Below are 9,913 nucleotides of genomic sequence, written 5' to 3'. Positions count from 1 at the left end.
CCAGTTCAGTAAGGACTTGGTTTTTTTGAGCATATTTTCTCAAATAGATTTTTTGGTGGGTAGAGGGGAGAAGAAGAAGACTTTGTTGGTTTGAAGCAAATCAGTGGAGAAATGAAACTTTCCACGCTGCTGCTTGGGAGATGCCAGCGGCAGGGACACGGCTGGAGCTTCCCAAACCTCCCCTGCACGGATCCTCCCGTTCCACAAAAATAAATGAGAAAATCACCCACCGACACACGCTAACGCGAGGCAGCACAAAAGCTCCCTGTCCTCCAGAGTGGTTTATTTTAGAGTGGTTTATTTTTTATTTCAGTGGTTTATTTTAGAGGCTGCTCCCTGCCCTGGGGATGCACATGGCACTGCGGGGAGGAGCAGTTTGCTGTGGAAGGGTGGTTTGGGATGGGCATGCAGAGCCCAGACGTGGCTGGAGAGGCACCGTGGCTGTGTCATCGCTGGTGCTCCGCAGTCCTGGGGACCAAGGCGTGGAGCTGGTGGCCCTGGGTGGCTCAAGGGGTGCTGGTGACAAACCTGGGGGACAGGGGGGGCATGGGATGGTGCCGGGGGTTTTTCCCAGGTCTCTCCCTTCCCGGAGATCCATTATTTTGCTGTGCTAAATCCAACCCGAGGGCAGGGCTCCAGCAGCCCCAGCGCTGCACACAGGAAGGAGAGAGGGAGGAAGAGGGACAGGGACAGAGAAAGAGGCACCAAGAACAGGGATGTGTGGGAAAGGCCTGATCCTGCATCCTGGGGCTTCAACTCGTAAGACTGCAGCTCCAACACCTGCCCCTCTCCTTCCCCAGCACCTCTGCGCAGAGCATCCTGCCTGATCCAGGTTGTCCCTTCTCCTGCCTGGAAAGTTCTCCCCAAATACACACCTGGAGACTCCATCCCCTGGGGAGCCACAGAGCAACCACATCCCTCCCTCCCCACCAAGAGATCTGGCGAAGCTGGGGTGGGAAAGGTCACGTTAGCCAAGCTCTGCTTGTAATGAAAGTTTTTTGATTAAAGATTTCAAAAATAAAATAAAATAATGCCCCTCTTTGATTTTTTGCTTCCTCCACCTCGGGGAGCTGCCAGCAGAACCCCTTTTGTCTCAACCCTGCAGAAGCAGCCAGACCCTCCAGGTCTCCCGTGCCCCTTCTCCATCACTCGCCGGCTGTGATTAAAATGGAAGACAACCATCAAGTGTGCTAGAACCATTTTAATATAATTATACATATCTGCCAAATCCAGGAAAAAAAGGTTTATGCATATATATCTTTTTTTTTTCTTTTTTTTTTCAGTTAACATCTGCAAGCATAAACGACAATGAATTTCTTGGTTTGAATTCATCCAGGTCAGAGCAACTGCCCAAAGTCCTGTCGGATTTGACGGTTACTGCCGGTGTGGCCAGCAGTAAGTGAGCTCCAGAGGAATTAAATGTCCTCAGGTGGGGTATTTTCGGTCTTTCCTCTTTCATTCAGAGACAGTTTGTTGTAAAAAGTTTCAGTGCAGTTCACCTCGGGTGAAAGGCGAGCATGTTTTTTGCGTTTTTCTTTTTTTTTCTTTTTTATTATTTTTTAAATATATATTTTTAATTATTTTTTTAAAAGATGATAATAGGTAACTCAGTTGCTCTGAATTTCACTTATAATTATAACCTATTTAAATCACAGCAGAACTCCCGCTGGTGCAGAGTTCATAGTTGCATACAATACAGGAGATCACAGTTTTGAAGTCTAGCACAGATTAAAAACCACAGATGTACCATTTATATAAGACACACACTGATTGTCTCTTAAAAACTACATATTGACTCCTTATGAACATTATCTTTTTTTTTTTCTTAATCTTTAAATAAAGTAGTGCAGCTAGGACAATCAGTCACACAACCCACACAGCCCTGAACCAAGTTCTCCGGGTGCCAACTTCAGCAAGTTGGGCATGAAACAGTTGGATGAGCTCGAGAGAGAAAGAAAGAGGGAGGGACAAAAAGAGGGAGAAAAAGAGAGATGTTGTCCATTCTGAATATTTTAACCGAGGGTTGGCTAACACATTGGAAACCTCTGGGTGAAGGATCATCTTTCCACGCACACACAAAAAAAGAAATAAAAACCTAGACTCTTTTTTTTTTTTTTTTTTTTAAACTGGCCCGCAGGTGGGAAGATCTCCCACCTCTTCCAAACAAAGAAACCCAACAATTGGCTAAAACTAGAAAGAACACAGATGGGTCTGTCTGGTTTCTGCTCACTAGATGATCTGTCCGTTTAAGGCCTTCCTCCTCCGTTTTTCCTCTTTATTATTCCTTTTCCAGAGCGTCTGAGCAGGAGATGAGTCTGAACGGGATCACACCAACACTGTCCCCCTCTTGTTGCTGTCAGTTTTTTTTTGTTGTTGTTGTTCATTTGTTTGTCCATGGAGTTATTTTTCTCTTTAATTTAACCAAGACCTGACTAAAACTGGAGCACTCAGCCCAGCCTGTTCGTTCTCGTCGCGATTTCTCTCGGTATCACAAAGGTTCTTCACAAAACCTGGAACTTCCATGACGACGTCTGGTCCTTATAATCCAAGCAGTCAGCATTGAAGTTTAACTTCCAGGAGGCGGTTTGGTCTTTATAATCCAAGCAATCGGTGGCGGAGTTAAAGCCCAAACTGGAGGCTCCATAGCCCTGGGTGGAGAGGGAGGCTGGAGACTGGTTGAGGTGGCTGGTGACCGCGTTGGCACCCATGGGACTCAGGGTGGCCCCCGGCCCGGGCAGCTGGTGGTGCATAGGGGTCAAGTAAGATCCACAGTCCATCCCTCCGAAATAGGAGGTCGATCCAGCGTATCCTTGGCTGTAGCCTGATGCCTGGGTGTAGGTCATGGGATAGGATCTCTGCATGCAGGAGGAAGAGGTGGACAGGGGGTCTGAGAGCGGGGAGATGGACGCCGGGCTCCAGATGGACACGGGGGCACTGCTGCTGGAAATGGTGGGGACTGAGGTGCTGGAGGGGGGAGTGAACTGCCCGCTGGTCCCGCTCTCTGAACTCACTTCCCGGGCTGGAGAATTCTTCTTTTTAGCCGGCCGTACCTTGTTCTGGCCCCCGTTCTGCTGCTGCTGCTGCTGCTGCCGGCACTTGGCTCGGCGGTTCTTAAACCACACCTTGAGGCAGGGACACGAGGGAGGGAGAGAGAAAAAAAGCCTGGGGTTAGGGATGCAGGGGCAAACCCGAGGTGGGGAAGAGTTGGTGGCAGGGAGACCCAAAGCTGTCCCCCAAGAGCAGAGGGTTTGCAGGCTGCTGCAAAGAAAAGCTCCGGGGCTCCCCCTCCCTGAGATCATTAGCAGCAATAACAAGTGGAAATCACAAATCAAACTCCTTAATAAGGTCACTTTTGGGGAGAAGGAGAAGCATTCCCTCTTTGCTGTTTGCCAGCCAGGGACCCCCAGGAATCACTGTGTAAGGCCTATTGAAGTCGAGCCCTTAATTAGAAGCAGCAGAACATCAGAAAAGGAGGGAACAATTAGGGAAGCAGAGGTTCGGGATGGGGAGGGGGGTAAAGATGTCTCATTTACCCTCCAGACAGGCTCTCTGCTCTCACCCCCTCGGCCATAGTTGGCCCTTCTCCCCTTCCCTTAGCAGGGCCCAAGGGGGCTGGCTGGCTCTGGGGAGGATTTTTGGGGAGGAGGATGGGGTTTGGCATGGGGTATCCTTAGCCCAGCTCCACGGGAACAGGGCACCAGACAGCCTCGGGAAGCCTCGTCGGAAGGCAAGTGGGAAGGATGGCTTTGGAGATGGCCTGCCCCTGCTGCTGGGGTGTTCCAGGTCCCAGAGGGGGCAGGACCCTCCTGCCCTGCCAGCAGCACCTCCAAAATGCTGCCTGGATGGGGTCCCAGCAGAGCAGCCCCAGGAGAGGGGTTCCCTCCACCAAGGCAGCCCCTCTCTCTGATCAAAGTCCCCTCAGAGGGGCTTTGGGAGGCCCCCAGTCCTTACTGGTGTGAGCTGGGATCCCAGTCTGGCCCAGCTCTGGGAATGTGCTGATCCCTGGGCAAGGGGGGATCTTTGTGGCTTCTCCAGGGCCCCCAGATGTCCACAGGATTTGGGGGTGCTGGGGATGGGTGTGGAAGCTCCAAGAGCTGGGGTCCAGGATGTGCACAGCACCCCCCAATTCAGAGGGAGAAAGGGGGGCACTCCAGCCCTGGCGATGCAAAATGCCACCACATCCCCACCCACCTCTGAGCCTCCTTCACCCCACCAGGGCTTGATTTGGCTTCAGGACCGAATCCACCCCCCAAACCCGACCCCTCGGGTCCCTCCCCGTCGGGCCCAGGCCAGTCCGAGCCCCCGGCGCGGTACGAGCGGGAGGGCAGGGAGGGCTCCCCGCGTCCTACCTGCACTCGGGACTCGGGCAGGTTGATTTTCAGCGCCACCTCCTCCCGCATGAAGATGTCGGGGTAGCGGGTCTTGGCGAAAAGAGCCTCCAGCACATCCAGCTGCGCCCGGGTGAAGGTCGTGCGCTCCCGCCGCTGCTTCCGCGGGGTGGCTGCGAACGGAGCCAGAGGCCCTGGCTGTCAGTCAGCGGCCCCTTAGACCCCCGGGTCCCCTCCAGCCCCTTCCCCAGGGGGGCTCCCACATTCCCTCTCCTCTCCCGGGGGTTCCTGACCCCCAGATCAGCCGCCACAGCGCGGCCATCCCGACTCCGCATCTCCCCTGAGTGCGCCCGGAGGGTCTTGCCCCCATCCCCAGCCCTGTTTGCAGCCCCTCTCACCGATAAAAAGTTGGGGGTGAGGAAAAAGGGAGACAGAGGGACCCCACGCCCTCACCCACCCAAGCCAGCGTGATCCCTGGGCAGGTTGTGCCTCCAAAATCCCAGCGGCTTCTCCTGCGTGGAGCAAAAAAAACCCAAAAAAACGGGGAGGGAAGAGGGAAGAAAACCGTGGCTTACCGGGATAACCGACGGACGGATGCAGCAAATCCATGCCCGAGGTTGTGAGACTCAGGCCATTGACTGCATAAGGTGGTTGCTTAAGATAAGACATCATGCTAAAGTTGTGGCGGGGAGGAGAGTTGGCCGAAATCCGGGCGAGGGGGAGCCGGCCGAGCGCCCTGCCTGCCCCGGGCGGTGCCTGCGGGAGCCGTCGGGCGTGGGGGGGCCGCCAGGTGCCTGCGCAGGAGGAAGAGGAGGGAGCAATGCAGGGATGAAGGGGGAGTCAGGCCAGATCGCTGCCCCCCCCCCACCCCCCCGCTTTTATCCCCCTCTGCCTTCCCCCCCCTCTCCACGTCAATCCTCCCGCTCGGACCCCAGCCGGATTTGGGAGCTGGGAGAGACTGACTGGATGGACGCATCTCTCCCCAAAAAGGGCGAGGAGGGGAGGGAAGGGGGGGCACATCCCAGCCAGTAATTACTGCCCGAACAAAACCCCCCCATGCCTTCAACTGCCCGCATTGTAGGGCGGCCGGGGGCATTTGCATAGGATTCCCGGCCGGGCACCGGCTAATTGTCTCAAGCAAAACTTGATTGGGGCCATTGGCAGACACAAAGAACCCCTCGGCTAAATAAATAATGCAGATAACAAAGCCCAAGGGTGAGAAACAAAGAAACAATTCAAGAAACCTATCTCTCCACTAGTCTCTTGCAAGGACTTTAATTATCCCAGGTTTGGGCAACATTCAGACCTTCCCCCGTTCTCCCCCTTTCCCCCTTCCCCCCGACGTTGCTGCATTTCAGAGCTCAAATGCCCGCTCGGGAAGAGCCAAACTTTTCTGCTCTCCCGCCATCAGTCCACGTCTGCAGTAATTTCCACCGGCCATTTGCACCTAATTAGTACTCCGGGTAATTAGATTTGGAGGCAAGTAATAGATTTATTAGGCTTTCAAGAAACTCTTGATGACGGAGCTGGAGCTAAACAAACACCCCGGTGGTGAGCGGCCCCGGGACAGCCCCGGCGGGCGGGCGGCTCCCCCGGGCCCCTCTCGCTGCCCGGCGGGACCGGGAACCCGACCCAAACACGCGCTCCGCCAAAAAAAAAAGAAAAAAAAAAGAAAAAATAATAAAAAAAATAAAGTACGATCACGGGCCAAACCGGGACGCCTAAAAAGGTTTAGGCTGTTTTTTTCCCACAGAAAATATTTTATTTAAAAAATCTTTTTTGAGCAAAGCTCGCCCTTCCCTCCGTTCCCAGCGGCCGTCGGGAAAAAGAACTCCGGCAGAACTTTTTTTCCTCCGAAACAGCCCAAAACTCCGCGTTTCAGCCCAGCCGACTCCCCGGGAGGGCCCAGCGCTGCCGGGGGGCTCCCGCCCCGGTGCACCCCCGTGGGTGCGGGTTCTTCCCCTTGTCCCCTCGGGAAGGGATTTGCGCGCACAGCCGCGCTGAGCTCAAGGAGCGCGCATCCAGCGCGGGGTGCGCGGGGTCGGGTCCCGAATTTAGCATCCCCCGCCGGGGGTGATGCCGAACGGGGACGGTTCTGCCGAGGGGGGAGCCCCGCTCCGCGGCCGCCGCTCTCTGTTCCCCGCGCAAGACGCGCGGGAGAGCAAAGCGGGGCTTGCTGCCCGCTTCAAAACCAGCGAACGAAAATTTAAAAAATTAAGAAAAATTTAAAAAAAATTAAAAAAAAAAAACCCACAAGAAAAAAAAAGGGGAAACAACTCCTCCCTCCAAAAAAAAAAAAAAAAACCAAACCCAAAAAAATAAAACAAAAAAAACCCAACCATAAAGCTCCGTTCGGTTAAATTCGGCGGCATCCCACCGAGGCGCCAGCCCGGCGCGGCCGCCCGCGGAGCCTCGGCCGCGGCCGCGCATCCCGGGGCCGCCCCGCAGCCCGCGGAGCAACGGCTCCACTCCGCAATCTGTCACCTTTCCCCCTCCTCCTGCTGCCCCCCCGCTCCGCGCAGATCCCGGCTACCAGTTGCTCTGCCCTCGCTCAATAATAATTACCCCGTCCGAGAATTAATTATAATAAATGTTTTCTTGATAAACTAACGAGATAATCCGGGCGGCACACGCTCCCTAATTACGAGCCACCGGCCCCGGCTCCGCTGCTCGCCCCGGTGATTAATGCGGGGCAGCGATCCGCGCCCGGGCGCGCAGCCTGCGCCCCTGCCCCCGGCCGGGCCGCGGAGCAGCGCGGAGGGCAGGGGGAAAGGTGCCAAGGCAGAAAAGGGAATTTGTTTCCTTTTGTTTTGCAAACTGCAGCCGCGTTTCCCTGCCCTCGCCGCGCTCCAACGAATTTCTGACATTTAAAAAAAATTCTAATTTATTTAATTTTTTAAAAAAATCAAACCTTTTTTTTTTTTTTTTTCCCCCGCGCTGTTTGGAGTGATATTTCCCAACACGCGAGTTTTGCCCCGGTGCAAAGGCGGTGGGGATGGAGCCGTCACCGGGCGGTCCCCGGCGCTTCGCCCGCCGAAGCTCCGCGCTGCTCCGCGGCCGCGGCCCCTCTCCGGGACCGGGGGCGGCGGGGCCGGGCTCGGCGGGCGGGCACCTCCGCCCGGGGCCGCCTGACCCGTCCCTGCCGCCCGGCAGCACCCGGCCGCGTTTTTAAAGTGCTTTTTCCCCCCACTTCTTTCTATTTTTTTTTTTTTTTTCCAAACTAGTGTTGCACCTTTTCAAAATAAATAAATAATAAGCCTCAACTTCTCTAAGCAGCAGAAATCGAAATAAACCTCAGCAGCCAAGGAGGGTTTTAGTTCTAAAGAAACTTGTGCTGGTGCTCGAGGACTTTTCCCGACTTTCTCTTTGTCAGCGCGGTGCGAATTCAGAGGAGAGGCCGGGGCGCGTTACTCGCGGTCCGTGTCTTTAGGAAGCGCTTTCCCAAAGCACAAAAAAATTAAAATAAAATAAGGGAGGCGGATGCCAGCTCCAGCCCCTCTCCGACCTGGATGCCATTCCTGCCATCCGTTTCGCCCGCACCAAATCGTGAAGCTCCGGCCCTAAACGCCTTGAAGATTTCTCTCCCTGCGCCTTCCAGCCCGGTTCTCCCGGGCCGTGAGCGCTCGGACACACCTTTGCAAAATTACTTTGCTGAGTCTCCGCATCGCGAGGAAGAGGAGGAGGATGAAAGGATTCTCAGGTAGGAGCGGGAAGAGGGGAGAATTCCTCTCCGTTTGTTTTTTTGGTGTTTTTCTTTTTTTTTTTTTGTTTTGGTTTGATTTTTTCTCCCTAATTTTAAAAGTCCAGCCTGAGGTCAGGAAATAACTACAGGCCAAAAGAATAGGCCGGAGAAAAACCACTCAGCCAAGGAGAAGGCGGTGAAGCCCCGCGGAGAGCGAGCGGCTCCGCGCCCGGCGCGGGGGCCGGGGCTCGGGGGGCGATGGGGAGCGCCCCGGCTCTGCCGGCTCTGCCCTTCGCCCTCTCATCCTGCAGCTCCCGGTGCTGCCGAGCACCGAGCCGGGGCTGCCGCTGTGCCCGGCCCGGCCCGGCCTCTCCCGGGCAGCTCCTGCGGGAGCCGCCTGCTCCTGGCCACCCAACCGCGCGCAGGCGACTCAAAAATAATCATATTTAAAAAAAAAAAATTAAATAATTATAATTTTAATTTCCCTCTCCCTGCATTCCTGGCCGCCCAGCGATGCCCCCCGAGGAAGGATGGAGCCAGCGGGTCGGACTTACCTGCGAGGCTCGCCGGAGCCGCGGGCAGGGCTGGGGGGCGAAGGGGGAAACCTGCTCCCGGATCCTCGCCAAATTCAGAGCTGGGGCTGAGCTGGGAGAGAAAGCACAAAGCGGGAGGTTAGAGAGCTCGCCGCATGCACATGCCCACGACATCGGGGGGAAAGGGGGGGGCGGAGGGGGGGTGGAGAAAAAAATGTTTGAAAAAGGAGAATAAATGGGGAAAAAGGGGAGGGGACGGTGCAGGAGAGGGATGCGGGGATGCTCGGGGTCTGGGCTCGGTACATACAGAGCTGGCCGGCGCTGGAGCTGGTCAAAGTGATTTTATTTTTAATAATAGTGGCAGGGTGCGTTGGAGCTGAAGGTCTCTACCTCTCTCGGGGAGCTTTGCTGAGAAAGCGCCTCTCTGGCAACTTTTTGACGCAAACTCTCCAACCAATGGCAGGGAGAGAGTGATTGACACATCTAAGCCAGGGGGAAAATAATAAAAACACACACAGGGGGAGGAAAAAACAGGCCGCTGCTGTACCGGGGGGACAATCCAGAGAGAAATAACAGCCACCGAAATGACACCAGAATATACATTAAAAGAACCTGCTCGGTTTAAAAATATACATTATGGAGCGGAGCGGATGAAGTCATTGTAGAAATTAATGTGATGGACAGCAGAGATGGAATTAGCGAATTGCCCGGGGAAGGCGAGGAAGGGGGGTCAGCAAAAGGCTGGGGGGCGGCTGCACTAACAACAACAACAACAACAACAACAAAAGATATTAATGTATAGAGGTAAATATTTGTGAAGGGGGGACACGGAGCCTACCAGGAGCCCTGGGCTGAGCAGCAGGAGATGGGTGAGAGGAAACCCGCGGGAGCCAAGGGGAGAATCCCCCCAGCACAGAGCGGGGTCCCCCCAGCCCCGGGTCCCCCCAGCCGCACCCCAGTTCCACCTCCCAGGGGCCAAGTCACCCCGGGAAGAGGGGAAATGGAGTCACCTGGGGGGCGACACAAATGCATTTTAAATTGTATTTGTAAAGATACACCGGGATGAGGGTGTAGAACGGGACCGTAGCGGCGTCGCGTTTTGGATTTGCAAATGGGGACGTGCAAACGTTTTTTAATCGAAATAATCGGGGAGTGGTGACGGGCTGAGGGTGAGGAGGGCCCAGGGGGTTCCCGATGCCGGGCACACCGGAGCCGGGCACCGGCATGCTCCCCTCGCACCTCCCGTCCTCGCTCAACTTCTGCCGGGTCCCAGCACCCCGAAAATAAAGCTCTGGCAAAAGGCAGGAGGATGGAGCTGAGGTCGGAGGGAGGGAGCGCTCACAGACTTTCCTCACTTTGTGACAATGGGG

The 9,913-nt window shown here is 55.2% G+C and overlaps 1 protein-coding gene across 2 annotated transcripts; it reads right to left on the bottom strand.

Moving 5' to 3' along the window:
• Positions 1–2,070: 2,070 nt before the first annotated feature.
• OTX2 (orthodenticle homeobox 2) lies at positions 2,071–8,940 on the bottom strand. 2 transcript variants are annotated; one of them, XM_064423028.1, is made up of 5 exons: positions 8,851–8,940; positions 8,565–8,655; positions 4,904–5,122; positions 4,350–4,501; positions 2,071–3,122 (listed from the first exon to the last, which is right to left on the bottom strand). In XM_064423028.1, exons 3-5 carry the CDS (start codon positions 4,998–5,000, stop codon positions 2,502–2,504), a joined length of 870 nt encoding a protein of 289 aa, XP_064279098.1. In that variant the 5' UTR covers positions 5,001–5,122; positions 8,565–8,655; positions 8,851–8,940; the 3' UTR covers positions 2,071–2,501. The 2 variants fall into 2 exon arrangements, with proteins under 2 accessions (XP_064279098.1, XP_064279099.1); XM_064423029.1 differs by lacking the exon at positions 8,851–8,940 and having other exon boundaries at positions 4,350–4,522; positions 8,565–8,649.
• Between the last annotated feature and the right edge of the window lie 973 nt (positions 8,941–9,913).

This window comes from Passer domesticus, chromosome 6, assembly GCF_036417665.1.
Source record: "Passer domesticus isolate bPasDom1 chromosome 6, bPasDom1.hap1, whole genome shotgun sequence".
Classification (NCBI taxonomy): domain Eukaryota; kingdom Metazoa; phylum Chordata; class Aves; order Passeriformes; family Passeridae; genus Passer; species Passer domesticus.
This window is presented reverse-complemented; position numbering and strand designations above follow the sequence as displayed.

Coding starts and splice junctions, on each gene's coding strand:
- OTX2 (XM_064423029.1), bottom strand. CDS start 5,000: ATGATGTCTTATCTTAAGCAACCACCTTATGCAGTCAATGGCCTGAGT. Junction 4,523..4,903: donor TCCGTCCGTCGGTTATCCCG/GTAAGCCACGGT, acceptor ACTGACAGCCAG/GGCCTCTGGCTCCGTTCGCA. Junction 3,123..4,349: donor TGCCCGAGTCCCGAGTGCAG/GTAGGACGCGGG, acceptor CCCTGCCTCAAG/GTGTGGTTTAAGAACCGCCG.